Below are 18431 nucleotides of genomic sequence, written 5' to 3'. Positions count from 1 at the left end.
CACAGACACACACCACAGCCACACACACACATCTTTATCTATTCATCAGTTGTTGGACAGGTAGGTTGCTTTCACATCTTTGCTGTTGTGAATAGCGCTGCTATGAACATAGTGGTGAATGTGTCTTTTCGAATTATAGCTTTGTCTGAATATATGCCCAGGAGTGGGATTGCTAACTCATATGGCAACTTTTTAGTTTTTTGAGGATCCTCCATACTGTTTTGCACAGTGGCTGCATCAATTCCCACCAAAAGTGTAAGAGATTTCATTTTCTCCACCCCCTCACCAGCATTTGTTATTTGTAGACATTTTATTGATGCCATTCGGATGACTATGAGGTGATACCTCATTGTGGTTTTGATTAGTATTGCTTTAATAATCAGCGTGTGAAGTGTCTTTTTATGTGCCCGTTGATCATCTGTATGTCTTCTTTGGAGAAATGTCTATTTAGACCTGCCAATTTTTAAATTTTTTTTTTTTGAGATGCATGTGCTGTTTGTGTATTTTGGAAATTAGACCTTTCTGGTGGCATCATTTGCAAATATTTTTCCCCAACTATTAGTACATGTGCTGGGACAACCAGATCCCACATGCAAAATAAGAAAGTTGGACCCCTACTTCCCTCACTATACAAAATCAACTCAAAATGGATCAAAGGCCTAGATGTAAGAACCAAAATTGTACACCCCATAGAAGAAAACATGAGAAAAAAACTTCATGACTTTGGATTTGGCCATGATTTCTTAGATCTGCTACCAAAACCACAAACAACAAAAGACAAAAGAGATGAATTAGACTTTTTCAAAACAAAAGTTGTTGTGCACAAAAGGAGTAAGGAAAAAATCCACCATCCAAAATGGCACAAGATGTTTTCAGATCATGCACCTGATAAAGGTCTGTAGCCTACAAGCCGAGACCCCGCTGGCTCAGGGGGTGCCCGTGGGGCCCCTCCCATCCCAGGTGAAAAGGGGGTTTCAGGCCCACCACACCCTTGGGCTGGACACTGGTCATCCTCAGCACCCTCAAGGAGTGAGTGCTGGATGGTTTTGAGCACAGTTCCTTCTCATCGCTGCCCTCAAAGACTGGAGGCTTCACCATGTCTCCAGAAGAACACAGAATCTTTGCAAGTCTTTGAGAACCAAGGGATCATCCTTCAATTTCTTGAAAAGTGCATCTTACTTCATAGCAGTGACCTTGTCCAGTGTGGCTCCCATGGTGTTCTCCCACCTTCTTCATTTCTCTGAAAGTGGCCAGGGCAGTTTGGGTGTCTCCAGTCCCCACACCAGGTGACAAGGCCAGGTTCTGGTGGTCCTTACTTTCACTGGATCCTAACTCAGACTCACAGGCCGAGATTGAACATGGATGCCCCTGCTTCTTCATCAAGAATTCTCATCTCCTCACCTTCTCTTTTCCTCTTGCTTTTCAGTTTCAGATCTACCTGACATCACCACTCACAGTTCCTGAAGAGGCCAGAGGTTTCTCCTGAAGGAAAGGTTCTGAAAGATTCAGAGGGATAAATAATGCAGATGATTCCTACCTCGTGCTGATGCCTAGAGGGTGAGGAGAGTGAGTGTTTTCTCATGAGAATTGTAAAATCCTCCAAGTAATAGACCATTGGAGGCGTCCTTTGTCTTCCTGCTCATTCTAATAATGTTGTTCCTGAACTTTAATTCAGTAAAAATTTAACTTATAAATATACCAAGGGGGAGATCCATTTAAAAATGTTACTGAAGTAACTCCAAGGGTTTTACAACAAATAGGGACACAGAACCTGAGGTCAGACACTGGCTGAGAGATTCCCACCCTGAGCCACTGTCCCTTGGAGGGTGGAATGGCCATGACCATCCTCCGGTAGGTAAGCCTCCTCAGGCACATCCTATGTAGGACCACCACACCACAGAATCTTAGATTGGCCAATGGCAGGCAGCTGGCGAGAGATGAGGAAAACAGAGTGCTTCCCAGCAGCCTTGAACAACTCCTGGGCAAAGACTTAGTAAGGGTCAGCATCAGACCATTCGTTAGAGCCAACATCAGGGCCTTAGAGGCAGTGTCAGCACCTCAGAGATAACTTGATGGCCTTAGCAAGAGTCAGTTAAGGCTGTTCATTAGGGACACTTCAGAGACTTTATTAGGGACATATTCAGGGCCTTGGTTATGGGCAGATTCAGAGGGATATTTAGTGACAGCATAGACGATAAGGGACAGCATCAAGGCCTAAGCTAGGGACAGTGTCAAGGGTTCAGGTAAGGTTGTTCCTTAGGGATATCTCAGGACTTTCAATAGGACCAGCGTCAGGGCTGTAGTTAGAACCAGTGTCAGGGCATTAGTTAGTGACAAAATCAGGGTGTTACTTAGGGAAAAAAATCAGGTCATTATTATTGACAGTGTCAGGGCCTTTGTGAGGAGGAGGTTCTTAACCTTATGAAGGAACAGGATCAGAGAAATAGGACCATTGTCAAGTCATGAGTTAGGGCCACAATTAAGGTGTTATATAGGGAAAGAATTAGGTTATTAATGACAATGTCTGGGCCTTAGGTAGAGTCCTCATCAAGACCTTAGTTAGGAAGAGCTTCAGTTCAGTTCAGTCGCTCAGTCGTGTCCAACACTTTGTGACCCCATGGACTGCAGCAGGCCAGGCTTCCCTGTCCATCACCAACTCCCAGAGCTGGCTCAAACTCATGTCCATCGAGTCAGTGACGCCATTCAACCATCTCATCCTATGTCATCCCCTTCTCCTCCTGCCTTCAATCTTTCCCAGCATCAGGGTCTTTTCAAATGAGTCAGTTCTTTGCAACAGGTGGCCAAAGTATTGGAGCTTCAGCTTCAGCATCTGTCCTTCCAATGATTATTCAGGACTGATTTCTTTTAGGATGGACTGATTGGATCTCCTTGCAGTCCAAGGGACTCTCAAGAGTCTTCTCCAACACCGCAGTTCAAAAGCATCAATTTTTCAGCGCTCAGTTTTCTTTATAGTCCAACTCTCACATCCGTACATGACTACTGGAAAAACCATAGCTTTGACTAGATGGACCTTGGTCAGCAAAATAATGTCTCTGCTTTTTAATATGCTATCTAGGTTAGTCATAACTTTTTTTCTAAGGAGCAAGCGTCTTTGAATTTCATGGCTGCAGTCACCATCTGCAGTGATTTTGGAGCCCAAGAAAATAAAGTCTCTCACTGTTTCCATTGTTTCCCCATCTATTTGCCATGAAGTGATGGGACCAGATGCCATGATCTTATTTTTCTGAATGTTGAGTTTTAGGCCAACGTTTTCACTGTCCTCTTTCACATTCATCAAGAGGCTCTTTAGTTCTTCTTCGCTCTCTGCCATATGGCTGGTGTTGTGTATCTGAGGTTATTGTTACTTCTCCTGGCAATCTTGATTCCAGCTTGTGCTTCATCCAGCCTGGCATTTCGCATGATGTACTCTGCATAGAAGTTAAATAAGCCAGGTGATGATATACAGCCTTGATATACTCCTTTCCCAATTTGGAACCATTCTGTTGTTCCATGTCCAGTTCTAACTGTTGATTCTTGACCTGCATACAGCTTTCTCAGGAGGCAGGTCAGGTGGTCTGGTATGCCCATCTCTTGAAGAATTTTCCACAGTTTGTTGTGATCCGCACAGTCAAAGGCTTTGGTGTGGTCAATAAAACAAAAGTAGATATTTTTCTGGAACTCTCTCACTTTTTTGATGATCCAACAGATGTTGGCAATTTGATCTCTGCTTCCTCTACCTTTTCCAAATTCCGCTTGAACATCTGGACATTCATGATTCATGTACTGTTGAAGCCTGGCTTAGAGATTTTTGAGCATTACTTTGCTAGCATGTGAGATGAGTGCAATTGTGCTAGAATTCCAGTTGAGCTATTTCAAATCCTAAAAGATGATGCTGTGAAAGTGCTGCACTCAATATGTCAGCAAATTTGGAAAACTCAGCAGTGGCCACAGGACTGGAAAAGGTCAGTTTTCATTCCAATCCCAAAGAAAGGCAATGCCAAAGAATGCTCAAACTACAGCAAAGAGTCAGACACGACTGAGCAACTGAACTGAACTTGAACATTGTTTGGCATTTCCTAGTCCTGTGGTCACTGCTGACCTGAATGTCTGGTGGTTTTCCCTACTTTCTTAAATTTAAATCTGAATTTGGCAATAAGGAGTTTATGATCTGAGCCACAGTCTTACAACTCAGTTTATGATCTGAGCTCCCATTCTTGTTTTTGCTGACTGTATAGAACTTCTCCATCTTTGGCTGCTAAGGATATAATCAATCTGATTTCAGTATTGACCATAGAGTCTTCTCTTGTGTTGTTGGAAGAGGGTGTTTGCTATGACCAGTGTGTTCTCTTGGCAAAACTCTGTTGGCAGGGCAAAGGATAACAGGAAGAGCATCAGGGGCTCAGATTCAGCAGCAGGACATTAGTTAGGGCCAGCAACAGGGCCTTAATTAGGGACCTTGTTAGGACCTCAGAGATAACTTCATGGCCTGAGTAAGAGATAGTTCAGGCTGTTAGTTGGATGCACTTCAGTGACTTTCTTAGGGACATAGTCAGGGCCTTAGTAATAGGATCAGGGTGTTATTTTGTGACAGCTTAGGCTATAAGGGGCAGTATCATGGCCTCAATTAGGGGCAGTGTCAGAGTTAGGGACAGGCTTAGGGCCTTCATAAAGCATAGTTCAGGCCTTAGCTAGGCGCAGTGTCTGGGGCTTAGTTAAAGACAGTTTCAAGGCTTCAGTTAGAGATAACTTGAGGGCCTTAAGGAAGTTCAGGCTGTTAAATTTAGCAGCATCTCAGGACCTTAATAGGGCTAGCGTCAGGTTCATAGTTGTGACCAGTGTCAGGGTGTTAGTTAGGGACAGCATCAGAGACCTACTTCAGTACATATTCAGGGCCTTAGTTACGGACAGGATCATGGCAAAAGTAGGGATATTGAGGGCTATTAGGGACACCATCAGGGCATTAGGATGAGTCTCAGGGTGTTATTTAGAGGCAAAATGAGGATGTTAGTTAGGGAAAGAGTCAGAAAATTGGTTACAGACAGTACCAGCCCCTCAGGTAGAGACTCCTTCAATCCTTAGTGCCTTGAAGTGAGGGAGAGCATCAGGGGTGCAACTTCAGTGCCTGAGAGAGAGAGAGCATCAGGCCGTCACTTAAATACAGAGTTAAGGGCTTAATTAGGGAGCGTGTCAGGGCCTCAGAGAAAACTGAAGACCTTAGTAAAAGACACTTTAGACCATTTGTCCCAGGGATATTGTCAGGGTGTTCGTTACAACCAGCATCAGGGCCTTAGTTAGGGAGAGAGTTCAGAGGACAGTTTGGGAAAGCTCAGGCCACCATGGACAGCTCAGGGCCATAGTTAGTGTAGGGCCAGGGCCTGGGAGTGAAATCGAGCAGGACCCTGTGGGGCTCCTGGGCCCAGAAGCCTTTCCCATGTCCCCTGTTTCTTTGTTGGGAATAGACTCCCGGCTCCATGACCTACCCTGAGCTCCAAAGGGCAGATTGGAAGAGGTGCTAATCAGGGAAGGGAGGGGATGCAGAGAGAACGAAAGAGCACTCAAGAAAGAGTATTCTGTCTTGGGTCAGGGTCCTGTTTCTGTCAAAAGGGATACACGCAAAAATATCTCTAAACTTTTTACCCAACTAAACATCCTCTCAGGACAGAGAGGCCTGGCGTGCTGCAATTCATGGGGTCGCAAAGACTCGGACACGACTAAGCGACTGAACTGAGCTGAAACATCCTCTCCAGCAAAATGGAAAATTGTAGCATTCTTCATTCCAGAGAAGCTCACCAAGAGACCACCTGAGGTCAGGTGAATGGAGTTCAGGCCCTGTACACACCCTAATCCTTACAACAACTCTGCCCTTTAACCATTGCTATAAAGTGAAAGTCACTCAGTCTGACTCTTTGTGATCCCACGGACTATACAATCCATGGAATTCTCCAGACCAGAATAGTGGAGTGGGTAGCCATTCCCTTCTTCAGGGCATCTTCCCAACCCAGAGATCAAATCCAGGTCTCCCGCATTGCAGGTGGATTCTGCACCAGCTGAGCCACCAGGGAAGCCCAAGAATAATAAAGTGGGTAGCCTATCCCTTCTCCAGGGAGTCTTCCCAACCCAAGAATTGCACCAGGGTCTCCTGCGTTACACAGAGATTATTTACCAGCTGAGCTACCAGGGAAGCCCATAGCTATAAAACTCCTAAGCAAGTCCTCCTGCCTTGGGGCAGTGTTTGAGGGCATGAGTTTTCTGTGTCCCTCTTTGCTAGCAAAGCAGTATAGCTATGCTTTTCTACTTCACCTGGAACTATCTCTGAGATTCGGTTTAGCACAGGTGTACAGAGGTGGCGTTTTGGGATCAGATTTGGTGCTCAGTGTGGGGCTGACTTGGGGATGGCCCCTGTGGGTCCTCTGACTTGATCAGATGCTCCAAGATTTTCTCCATGCCAGCCTCTTTCAAGAGTGGAAGGTTGGAGAATTCCATTAGAGGGCAGATCACCTGGCATTCTTGACTGGAGAGGCTGAGACTGAGTCATACCCCATCTCGCAATTGGAACTCCAGGGCAGGAGCAGACAGTGAAGAGGGACTGCCTTAGCCGCTGCCAAGACCAACTCTGCCTTGAGGACAATCCTCTCTCCATCCTGTCTGGACTGTTCCAAATGTCCTACTCCAAGGAATTAATCTGGGAAACTAGCAAAGTAGCACTCGGGGTGTTTCAAGAACTCAGACTGTGTGCTAACTCGCTGGCATGCACTCTGTGGTTATGTAGACTTAGGATAATCTTGGCTCTCATTTTGGTGTTTGTTCATTACAGGAAATCTCATCTGGAAGGTGCTTCTGAGTTCCTTTGCTTTGAAGTGATCTGTATCTGTGTTTGAAATAACTTCACTCTGTTTATGTAGGTATTGTATGGCATATTTTAACAGTTCTTTTAGAGTCAGGCCCAAGTGAGGACCAGAGACAGGGTTGAAAGTGTAGTCAGGTCCAGAGTAAGGGCATAGCGAGGACCAGAGTCAGGTCGTAGTGAGGTCCAGAGACGTGAAATAGTGAGAACCAGAAGTGGGCCAATGAGAGGACCATTGGCAGGCGACGAGAGGGGACCAGCGGCGGGCCGATTCTGGCCGATGAGAGGACCTGGGGGGACCCACGGAGAGAACCTGGGCGCGGGGTCGGGGTGGTACGCTGAGAGGACCCTGAGGGGAGCAGTCAAGCGGACCTGGAGTGGGGAGTCGTAAGTGGACGAGCGGCGGTGCACGGGGTCTGCGGAGAGGACCTTAAGGGGGCTGTCAAAGGGCATAGAAAAAGGAAACAAGTCAGGGCCGGTCACAGGCAGCGTCAGGTCCTAGAGAGGAAAGACGTCAGGGAGCAGTGAGAGGCCGTGTCAGTACTAGAGAGGAAAGACGTCAGGGATCAGTGAGAGGCAGCGTCACGTCCTAGAGAGAAAGACCGCAGGGATCAGTGAGAGGCGGCGTCCGGTCCTAGAGAGGAAAGACATCACGGAGCAGTGAGAGGCGGCGTCCGGTCCTAGAGAGGACGATCTCAGAGATCAGTGAGAGGCGGCGTCTGGTCCTAGAGAGGATGACCTCAGGGATCAGTGAGAGGCGGCGTCTGGTCCTAGAGAGGAAAGACGTCACGGAGCCGTGAAAAGTGGCGTCACGTCCTAGAGAGGAAAGACGTCACGGAGCAGTGAGAGGCGGCGTCAGATGCTAGAGAGGAAAGACCTCAGGGATCAGTGAGAGGCGGCGTCCCGTCCTAGAGAGGAAAGGCGTCACGGACCAGTGAGAGGTGGCGTGGGGTCCTAGAGAGGAAAGACGTCAGGGATAAGTGAGAGGCGGCGTCCGGTCCTAGAGAGGAAAGACGTCAGGGTGCTGTGAGAGGCGGTGTCACGTCCTAGAGAGGAAACACGTCACAGAAAGACGTGATGGATCATTGAGAGACGGCGTCAGGTCCTAGAGAGGAAAGACGTCAGGGATCAGTGAGTGCCGGTGTCACTTCCTAGAGAGGACGACCGCAGGGATCAGTGAGAGGCGGCGTCTGGTCCTAGAGAGGAAAGACATCACGGAGGCGTGAGAGGCGGTGTCACGTCCTAGAGAGGATGACCTCAGAGATCAGTGAGAGGCGACGTCCGGTTCTAGAGAGGAAGGACGTCACGTCCTAGAGAGGAAACACGTCACAGAAAGACGTCATGGATCATTGAGAGACGGCGTCAGGTCCTAGAGAGGAAAGACGTCACGGACCAGTGAGAAGTGGCGTGACGTCCTAGAGAGGAAAGACGTCAGGGATCAGTGAGAGGTGGTGTCATGTCCTAGAGAGGATGACCTCAGGGATCAGTGAGAGAACCCCGCCCCCCAATCAGGTCCTAGAGAGGACGACCTCAGAGACCAGTGAGAGGAGGCGTCAGGTCCTAGAGAGGAAAGCCGTCATGGACCAGTGTGAAGTGGCGTGAGCACCTAGAGAGGAAAAACGTCAGGGAGCTGTGCGAGGTGGCGTCAGCTCCTAGAGAGGAAAGACGTCACGGACCAGTGAGAAGTGGCGTGACTTCCTAGAGAGGAATGACGTCAGGGATCAGTGAGCGAACCCCCCCCCCCCCAATCAAGTCCTAGAGAGGACACCTCAGAGACCAGTGAGAGGCGGCGTCAGGTCCTAGAGAGGAAACACGTCACGGACAAGTGAGAAGTGGCGTGACGTCCTAGAGAGGACGACCTCAGGGATCAGTGAGAGAACCCCCCCCCCCCCCCAATCAGGTCCTAGAGAGGACGACCTCAGGGATCAGTGAGAGGTGGCGTACGGTCCTAGAGACGAAAGACGTCACGTCCTAGAGAGGAAACACGTCGCAGAAAGACGTCATGGATCATTGAGAGACGGCGTCAGGTCCTAGAGAGGAAAGGCATAAGGACCAGTGAGAGGTGGCTTGAGGTCCTAGAGAGGACGACGTCAGGGATCAGTGAGAGGCGGCGTCCGGTCCTAGACAGAAAAGACGTCACGGAGCGGTGAGAGGCGGCGTCACGTCCTAGAGAGGAAAGGCGTCAGAAAAAAGACGTCATGGATCATTGAGAGACGGCGTCAGGTCCTAGAGAGGAAAGGCGTCACGGATCAGTGAGAGGTGGCTTGAGGTCCTAGAGAGGACGACCTCAGGGATCAGTGAGAGGCGGCGTCAGGTCCTAGAGAGGAAAGACGTCACCGACCAGTGAGAGGCGGCGTGACGTCCTAGAGAGGAAAGACGTCAGGGAGCAGTGAGAGGCGGCGTCACGTCCTAGAGAGGAAAGTGTGGGTCACGACCTGGGGACTGAAGAACAAAGAGGTACTCATAAGCAAAACTCTTAAGGTTGCTATTGCAGGGAATGGCCACAAGGCGGCAGGATTCTTTCATGCCCTGTTGTGATTCCTTGGAAATGAAAGCTTTCGAGTTTTAACTCAGGACTGTAATTTAATACGGAACGTACCTGAAGAAACACCCAAAAGCCTGTGTGTTCTTCCTGAACATTCTTATTTATTTATTTTAATAATGTTATTTATTGGCCATGCCATGCGGCTTGTGGGATCTTTAGTTCCCCGCCGAAGAATCGAACCTTTGCCCTCTGCATTGGTGAACAGAATCTTAACCAGTAAACTGCAAGGAAGTCCCCCTGGGCATTCTTTTTTTAAATGAACCTTTATTTTATATTGTAGTAACACTGATATACTATGTGTTGTTGGTGGCAGGTGAACCGAGTGCATTTTCTATTTTGTTGTTCAGTCGCCAAGTCATGTCTGACTCTTTTTGTAGGAGTGTTCCCTTTTCGCCAGGCCCTGTTACACTGGTAAAACATCTAGTTGTGTGTACATAAGTGTACATAATTATAAATGTCTAGGCACATAGATATATAAATGTCTATATGCATAGATATATAGATATATAAATACCTTGATATACAGAGACATAAATATCTATATACATAGACATAAATCTCTATGTACATACAGATATAAATTATTATAGATACATATAGATATTTATATACATAGACATATAAATATCTGTATACATGGAAGATGGTTACACAGTGGAAAATGCAAGAGACAACCTTATAGACAAAATAAGTGATACAGATAGTGGCATTTATAAGAGCATCCTAGGAGAGAGAAACATAAACAATTTCAAACAAAGAGAACAAAGCTTCCTGTAACTAGTTTTAATCTGGTGGCAATAAACCAAGTCCACAGGGGAGTCAGTAGATGATGGCAAATTCTGGAAGGGTCAGATAGTGAAAACAAGTTCAATGTGTCATCTTTGTTTACAAAGTATACCTCATCAATTTATGGATTCATACCTGTTGATACCTCCTTAAGTATGTATCATGCTATATATATCCTCACATGCCCACATCCAAACTGTTTCATCTCAAATCATTTCAAGCATAATTCCAACTTATTGCAACTCTAGCTAGTCAATTGTTGCAATTTCACGAAAAAGGCACATTGTAATTCTTTCGTATAGACCAGTAAAGGCTAGGATTTCTGTCTAATGTTTTTTTAGAGGCCTTAGGAATCATTGAAAATTTCAACTCTTCTTCCTGCTTCACCTTGTTCTGATTCAGTTGACATGGGAAAAGCTATGGAAAGAGCGTTTAATATAATCTGAACTCACCAGGTATCTATTATTGGGTATACATGAAGATCTGAGAAGTAGACTTGGATGGATAAAAAAAAATTATTGTGAATGTAGAACATAATTAGAAATTGCGGGAGTCATTTGACCAGAGAACAATCACAATGGATCAACTTTATCTCCCACACTCATGAGGACAAGTTTATGTTGGTAATAACATCAGCAACTGAGGAGTTAAAGTGTTATCACTGTGAAAAATGATTATGAAAAGAAATCTATGAAATGTTTAGAACACAACTTTCCAAGAGGCTTTAAATTTCATGTAACTGTTTTATTATTTGACATCTTGAGTGGATTACAGACTCTGTGTAAGTTTTACAGGCTGTTCAAAGTAACATTCTATTCCATCCTGGAATGAATACATCACCTTTTGATTCAGGCCCTTGTGACACACTTAATCAGACTTAGAGACAATCTGTGTTGGAGAGTGCTCTCCAGTTTGCACATACCAGCTGCAGATCTGACAAGAAACAGTTACTCTCACGTGGTTGTTGCTGTTCAGTTGCTAAGCTGTGTCTGACTCTTTGTGACCCCATGGACTGCAGCACGCCAGGAATCCCGGTCCTTCACCATCTCCTGGAGATTGCTCAAACTGCTGTCCATTGAATTGGTGATGCCATCGAACCATCTCTTCCTCTGTCATCCCCTTCTCCATTTGCCTTCAGTCTTTCCCAGCATCATGGTCTTTTCCAGTGGGTTGGCTTTGCACATCAGGTGGCCAAAAGGATGGGAGCTGTGGTTTCAGCATCAGTCCTTCCTATGAATATTCAGGACTGATTTCCTTTAGGATGGACTTGTTTGATCTCCTTGCAGTCCAAGGGACTCTCAAGAGTCTTCTCCAGCACCACAGTTCGAAAGCATCAGTTCTTCGGTGCTCTGCCTTCTTTGTGGTCCAACTCTCACATCCGTACATTACTCCTGCAAAACCCAGCAGCTTTTACTCTCACATATGGGACATCAAATTTGCTTTCACATATTGCCTGCTATGTTTAGACTCTCGGTTCATACTTCATGTAACCATGTAGTGTTGTATTTAAATCCAATTTGAAACAAAGCTTTAAGAATGTTTTGCCTACTAGTAGCGTTCTATTTTCACCAGCACCTCTTACCTTGGTGTGACATCTCCAAACCCAGAAATTCTTACATGTTGATATGAAGATCAATTTCATTTTAGCAGAGTTTGAACAGAGAAGTGACAAAATCAGGATGCCTATTTTATCAGATTTCTCCAGGCAGAAAATTGAAGCTTGTTGCTGTTCAGTCACTCAGTCGTGTCCAACTATTTGCGACCCCATAGATTTCAGCACGCTGGGCTTCCCTGTCCTTCACCATCTCCCCGAGTTTGCTCAAACTCATGTCCATTAGGTCGGTGATGCCATCCAACCATCTTGTCCTCTGTCGTCCCCTCTTCTTCCACCCTCAGTCTTTCAAAATGAAACTGTTAGAAGGCAGGGTTCATGCAGCTTATGGGCTCCTCGACTCAATCTTTTTGCAGGAATTTTCTGATGTATTTTTTTCAAGTGTGACCTTTCCTTCATATAATAACAAATAAACAGAATTAGAAGAAAGTAATTTGAAAGGATGGATTGTTTCTACCCTGACAATCTGAACACAAAGGAACCAGTGGGAACCGCAAAGATCTGGGGGCCAGGCTTTTAAGAATATTTTAGGTTGGCAAATAATAACTAATATGCTTTCAATTTCAACAATTTTTATTCTGATAAAGAATACCCTTTTCTAGAAGGCTTCCAGTGTGGCTACCTCCTCCTGGAAGCCTTGGGTGATGGAATCAGGGCACTTTCTGTCTGTCTGTACAGGACCCTGGGCTCAACTCTAAGAAATCCCTGGATCTCCCCTGGATCCTGACCACCACTTGCCCAAAGACACTGGTAACGGTTTGGTTTTGCCTGTTGAAGTGTTTAATGACAAAGGTTCTTTCAGTTTCCTAATGTGGGTGACATGTGGAGCCCAGTGATGGTTTTTTCTTTAAGAAACTTACTTGGTAATTCCCACATGAGGGTGAGGCCCCTGTCCAACGATGAGAGACCCTGCATGTGTGTGACCTTTGCCTCCAGGGAGAGCAACCTTATGCTAGTTTAAACCTGACCACGTTCTGTCTACATGGTAGATTTAGACCTCCCTAAGTCTTGTCTAGGGGCTTCCCTGGTGGCTGAGATGGTAAAGAATCTGCATGCAGTGCAGGAGACCTGGGTTTGATCTCTGGATCGGGAAGATCCCCTAGAGAAGGGAATGGCAACCGACTCCAGTATTCTTGCCTGGAGAATCCCATGGACAGAGTAGGCTGGAGGGCTGCCGTCCATGTGGTCACAAACAGTCAGACATGTCTGAATGACGAACACCTTGACTTTTCAATCCCGTCTGCACTGATTATGTTTAGACAAGACTACGTGCTTTCTACAGTGATTCCATGTCTTGCCTGTTGGAATAGTGTGAGAATATTGACACCGACCGTGTTCTTTGTGCACTAGCACGTGGAGAGCTGGGTGCAGACTGGGCCTGTCCTCTGTCCTGGGAAACTCCGTGCCTGTGTCTGAATGTCAGTGCTCAGAGGCCTGGGATCTGGAGCTGAGGTGGGCTCCTCTGGGTAACGTGCCCTCCTCTGAGTGGGGTTCCGTGGCCCTCGCAGGGGTCAGGGCTGCAGGAGGGCACTCAGTCTTTCCTCCTGCCAGGTTCCCCTGCCCTGGGGCTCACGGAGACACCTCAGGTGGGCTACCTGGTAATTAGTCCCATTTTCCAGCACATTCAGTTTGAGTAGGAAGGCAGGTTCACCTGGTAAATTGATTCCAGGGTACTGGGATGAGGCCGAAAACCAACGGGCAGCAGGTGAGGTTGCTATGGTGATCGCCTTCCGGTTGGCCGTCCCTGCTCAGCAGAGACCAGACCTGCCCCTCGTCTCCTAGCCCCGCGCCTGGTGTGTTTTCTAAACACCTCAGTGGGAAAACGAAGGACCGAGCCTGCTGGAACCAAGGTAGTGTCTTCAACATTATCGTGACAGCTGTAAAAACAGTATCAGACAAAACCGAAGGGCGGGAGAGGAGGACTTCCCTGGGACAAGTGTGGGGAGAGGAGACCCTACGCTTCTTTCTACCATCCCAGGAGGTTCCAGGAACCCACTCGTTTCCACCTTAGGGGCCCAGCCAGCAGAGACCTGGTGTCCTAACCAAGAGTCATGCGACCCCAGATGCAGGGGCTGGGGATTGTGTGGGTCTCACCCCATCCCCGTAGGTCCGAATCCCGTACTTGGAGACCCCGTGTCTGCTCCTGCCCCTCGGAGATTCCCAACATCTGAATTGAGGGTGTTGCCCTGATTAACCTGTGGTCCTTTTTCTTCTCTTCATCTTGGGACATTCACATGAGGTCAGGAACCTTTGAATGGGTTGCTGCTCTGTGTTCTGCTGAGTGAAAACCTTTGGTGGTGTCATATTAATGTCATAGCATATCGCATATCTAATCTATAGGGTCACCACTGTCTGGGGTTCCCCAGATGGATTTCAGGTAATTTAATTTTTATTTTCTATTGGAGTCAAGTTGACTTCCATTGTTTTGTTTGTTTTAGCGGTACAGGAGCTTAATTGGATTTTACATAGAAGCATATCTATTCTTTTTCCATTTTTTTCCTCGTATTATAGATGATTACAGTCTGTTCAGTAGAGTTCCCTGTTCTATTTACTAGGTCCTATTTGATTATTAATTTGTTAGATATTAGTGTGTATAGTTAATCCTAAACTCTTAATTATCCCTTCTTTCTAACTTTCTTTTGATAATCATAGTTTGATTTTCTCAGGCTGTGAAGTCTGTTTTGTATATTAAGTCATTGGTATGAATTTATAGATTGCACCTGTAAGTGATATCTCACATATTTATCTTTCTCTCTGAGTTCCCTCACTTACTGTGATGATTTCTTAGTCCATCCATGCTGCTGACAGCATCCTTATTTCATTCTATTTTATGGTTGAATAGTATTCCAGGGTATAGATGTACCCCCTAGTCTTCATTATTCTGTCAGTGGACCTTTTGGTGGATTCCATGTCTTGCCTATTGAAATAGTGCTGCCCTGAAAATCAAGGGACGTGTGTCATTTTGGATGGTGATTTTCTGTGGATCTGTGCTTCCCTTGTGGCTCAGCTGGTAAAGAATCCGCCTGCAGTGATGGAGACTTGGTTTTGACCCCTGGGTTCGGAAGATCCCCTGGAGAAGAGAAAGGCTACCCACTCCAGTGTTCTGGCCTAGTGAATTCCATGGACAGTATAGTCCATGGGGTTGCAAAGGGTCAGACACGACTGAGCTAATTTCCCTTCACTTTCTCTGGACTTAAGCCCACGAGTGGGATTGCAGGGTCATATGATACCTCTATGTCTTGTGTTTCTTGGAAGCTCCATGCTGTTTTCCATAGTGGCTTCACCATTTACATTCTCAAAAAGCTTGTAGGAGGATTTCATTTTCTGTATATTCTTTGCAGATCTTTTATTTTATTTATTTATCTTATCTTTATTTTTTGCAGATCATTTTGATGATAGCCACTGTGACCAGCGTGAGGTGATACCTTATGGTAGTTTTGATTGGCATTGATTTAATAATGATTGGTGTGGAGTATCTTTCCATGTGCTTTTATTAATTTATACTTTGTGAGTACAATTTACCTCTTGAAAATGGCTTCTTTTGGAATTCTTTTCTGATGAAATACCTGGGACATTTCTTGAGGGCAGATGTCATTTAAAGCCCTGTCAAGTTTGTGACTATTTAGAGCCCTTCAGCACCTGTTTTATGGCTTGTCTGCTCGCTCAGTGGTAAAAGAATCCACCTGCAATGCAGGAGACTTTCAGGAGGCCTGGGCTCAATCCCTGGGTTGGGAAGATCCCCTGGAGAAGGAAATGGCAAACCACTCCAGTATTCTTGCCTAGAGACTCCCGTGGACAAAGGAGCCTGGCCGGCTACAGTCCATGGGGTTGCAAAGAGTCGGACACGACTGAGCAACTGAACAACAACAACTGCACCCGTTTTGACATGTACATCTTGGTCTGTGCCAGCTAATTACTCCCCCACCCCCTGCCACCTTTCCATTTGGCCACCTTTCCATACGTTTCTGAGTCTGTGAAACTGTTTGCCTTTTGTAATGACGTTCATTTGTATCCATTTTTAGATTCCACAGAAGTGATACTCTCTATTATCTGACTTTCCCTTTCTCAGTTATTTCACTTAGTTTGATCTCCTCTAGTTTCTTCCCTGTAACTTGAAATGGCATTATTTCACCCTTCTTTATGTCTGAGCAATATTGCATTGTGTATATGTGCCTCATTCTCTGTGTCCGTCTGTCTGTCCTTGCTCACTGAAGTCGCTCCCCTGTCTTGACTCTTGTACCCGGGGCTGCCGTGGTCTATGGAGTGCAGCTGTCTTTGAAAATGTTGCTTTTTTTCCTTGATCTCCTTCTAGGTGTTGGATTTCTGGGTCACTGGGTACTTCTGTGTTTAGTTTTTAAAAGAACTGCCATAATGTTCTCCCTAATTGGTGTACCGATTTACATTCCCACCAACAGTGTAGAAGGGTTTCTTTCTCTCCACACCCTCTGCAGAAATTATTGTTGTAGGTCTTTGATGTGGCTATTCTGACCAATTTGAGGTGATGCCTCATTCTACATTTGATTTGCCTTTCTCAAAGAACTAGTGATGCTGAGCATCTTTTCATGTGCTTTATGACCGTCTCTATGACTTCTTTAGAGAAACATTCATTTAGACCTTTGGCTGATATTTTTGTTGAGTTTTTTTTTTTTCTTTAGCTGAGGTGTACTAATAATTTGTATGTGTTGGAGAGAAAGATCTTGTGGAATCAACCCTGAATATTCATTGGAAGTGGAAGGACTGAAGCCGAAGCTCCAATCTTTTGGCCACCTGAGGCAAAGAGTCGACTCATTGGAAAAGACCCTGATGCTAGAGAAGATTGAGGATGGGAGGAGAAGGGGCAGCAGAGGATGAGGTGGTTGGATGGCTTTACCCACTCGACAGACATGAGTTTGAGCAAACTCTCAGGGACAGTGAGGGACAGGGAAGCCTAGCGTGCTGCAGCCCATGGGGTCACAAAGAGTCAGACGTGACTTAGCAACTGAACAACTACAAAAACCTGGATCTTCCTGAATATTAACTGCTTAGCAATTCAGCTGGCATTTAATATTCAGCTGCACAGTATGAAAAGACAAAAAGATATGACACTGAAAAATGAACTCCCCTAGTTGGTAGGTGCCCAATATGCTACTGGAGAAGAGTGAAGAAATAAATCCAGAAGGAATGAAAAGGCTAAGTCAAAACAGAAACAGTTGTGGGTGTGTCTGGGGGTGGAAGTTAAGTCTGATGCTGTAAAGAGCAATATTGCATAGGAACCTGGAATGTTAGGTGTATGAATCCAGGTAAATTAGATGTGGTCAAGAAGGAGATGACAAGAGTGAACATTGACATTTGAGGAATAAGTGAACTAAGATGGATGGGAATGAGTGAATTTAATTAAGATGACCATTATATCCACTACCGTGGGCAAGAATCCCTTAGAAGAAATGGAGTAGCCCTGATAGTCAACAAAAGAATGTGAAATGCAGTACTTGGCTACAGTCTCAAAAACAATAGAATGATCTCTGTTCATTTCCAAGGCAATTCATTCAATATCAAAGTAGTCCAAGTCTATGCCCCAACCTCTAATACTGAAGAAGCTGAAATACCGAGTCTATGAAGACCTACAAGACCTCCCAGAACTAACACCAAAAAAAGATGTCCTTTTCATCATAGGCACTGGAATGCAAGTTTTCTGTGAAATCTCTACTTTTTCCCCCCCAACTTTATGCCTTAGAAGGTAGAGCAGAGTGGTGAGCATCAGGTCCATGTGAGTTATTTATATCAGATACACTTTTCTGTGAATATAAGCAGGAAGATAGGAGATAAATTTTATGGATTGTCTCTTAGAGACAAAGATTTCTGTGCATACGTCGAAGGAAGGAATGAAGGAAGGAAGGCAGAGGATTTTCCTTGTGGGTTACTTGTTACGTATATTGATTTCTTGTCAATTTAGGTATGGACCTCCTAATGCATCCCATCCCTTCACTTCAATTTTTTTCTGGAACCACTTGTTTGATTTGAATTCTCAGAGTCTCTTTCAGAATTGGAAATTTGTTAACTCGTACATCTTTTTTTTAGCTTACCTCATACACCATGTTCTACCTCTGCCTTAGTGTATGATCCTTCAAACTCCATCCCTGTGACTACCAGTGTCATAATTCCCTAACTTCAGTGGCAGTTTTATGAGTGAGAAATAGTCTACCGTATACCTGTTGCACATCTTGTTGTTCAGTTGCTGAGTCATATCCGACTCTTTGTGACCCCATGGACTGCAGCATGCCAGGCTTCCCTGTCCATCACCAATGCCCAGAGCTTGCTCAAACTCATGTCCATTGAGTTGGTGATGCCATTCAACCATCTCATTCTCTGTCGTCCCCTTCTCCTCCTGCCTTCAATCTCTCCCAGCATCAGGGTCTTTCCCAATGAGTCAGTTCTTTGCATCATGTTACCAAAGGATTGGAGTTTCAGCTTCAGTATCAGTCTTTGTAAATAATATTCAGGACTGATTTCCTTTAGGATTGACTGGTTTGGTCTTCTTGCAGTCCAAGGGACTCTCAAGAGTCTTCTCCAACACCACAGTTCAAAGGCATCAATTCTTTGGCAGTCAGCTTTCTTTATGGTCCAACTCTCACATCCATATATGACTACTGGAAAAACCATAACTT

General features: G+C 45.5%; 1 protein-coding gene across 1 annotated transcript in view; it reads right to left on the bottom strand.

Annotated features, from left to right (window-relative positions):
- Window positions 1-17861, bottom strand: part of LOC145537661 (histone-lysine N-methyltransferase PRDM9-like) — a 31518-nt gene extending 13657 nt beyond the window's left edge. The window contains exons 1-2 of the mRNA XM_081568515.1: window positions 17850-17861; window positions 7217-7342 (exon numbers count right to left, since the gene is read on the bottom strand). Coding sequence (XP_081424641.1) covers window positions 7217-7342; window positions 17850-17861 — 138 coding nt within the window. The remainder of the gene's footprint in view (window positions 1-7216; window positions 7343-17849) is intronic.
- Between the last annotated feature and the right edge of the window lie 570 nt (window positions 17862-18431).

This window comes from Giraffa tippelskirchi, chromosome Y, assembly GCF_054371585.1.
Source record: "Giraffa tippelskirchi isolate mGirTip1 chromosome Y, T2T-mGirTip1v1.2.pri, whole genome shotgun sequence".
NCBI classification, from domain to species: Eukaryota; Metazoa; Chordata; class Mammalia; order Artiodactyla; family Giraffidae; genus Giraffa; species Giraffa tippelskirchi.
Note: the sequence above shows the minus strand (reverse complement) of the source record. Positions and strands in the feature narration are given on the sequence as shown.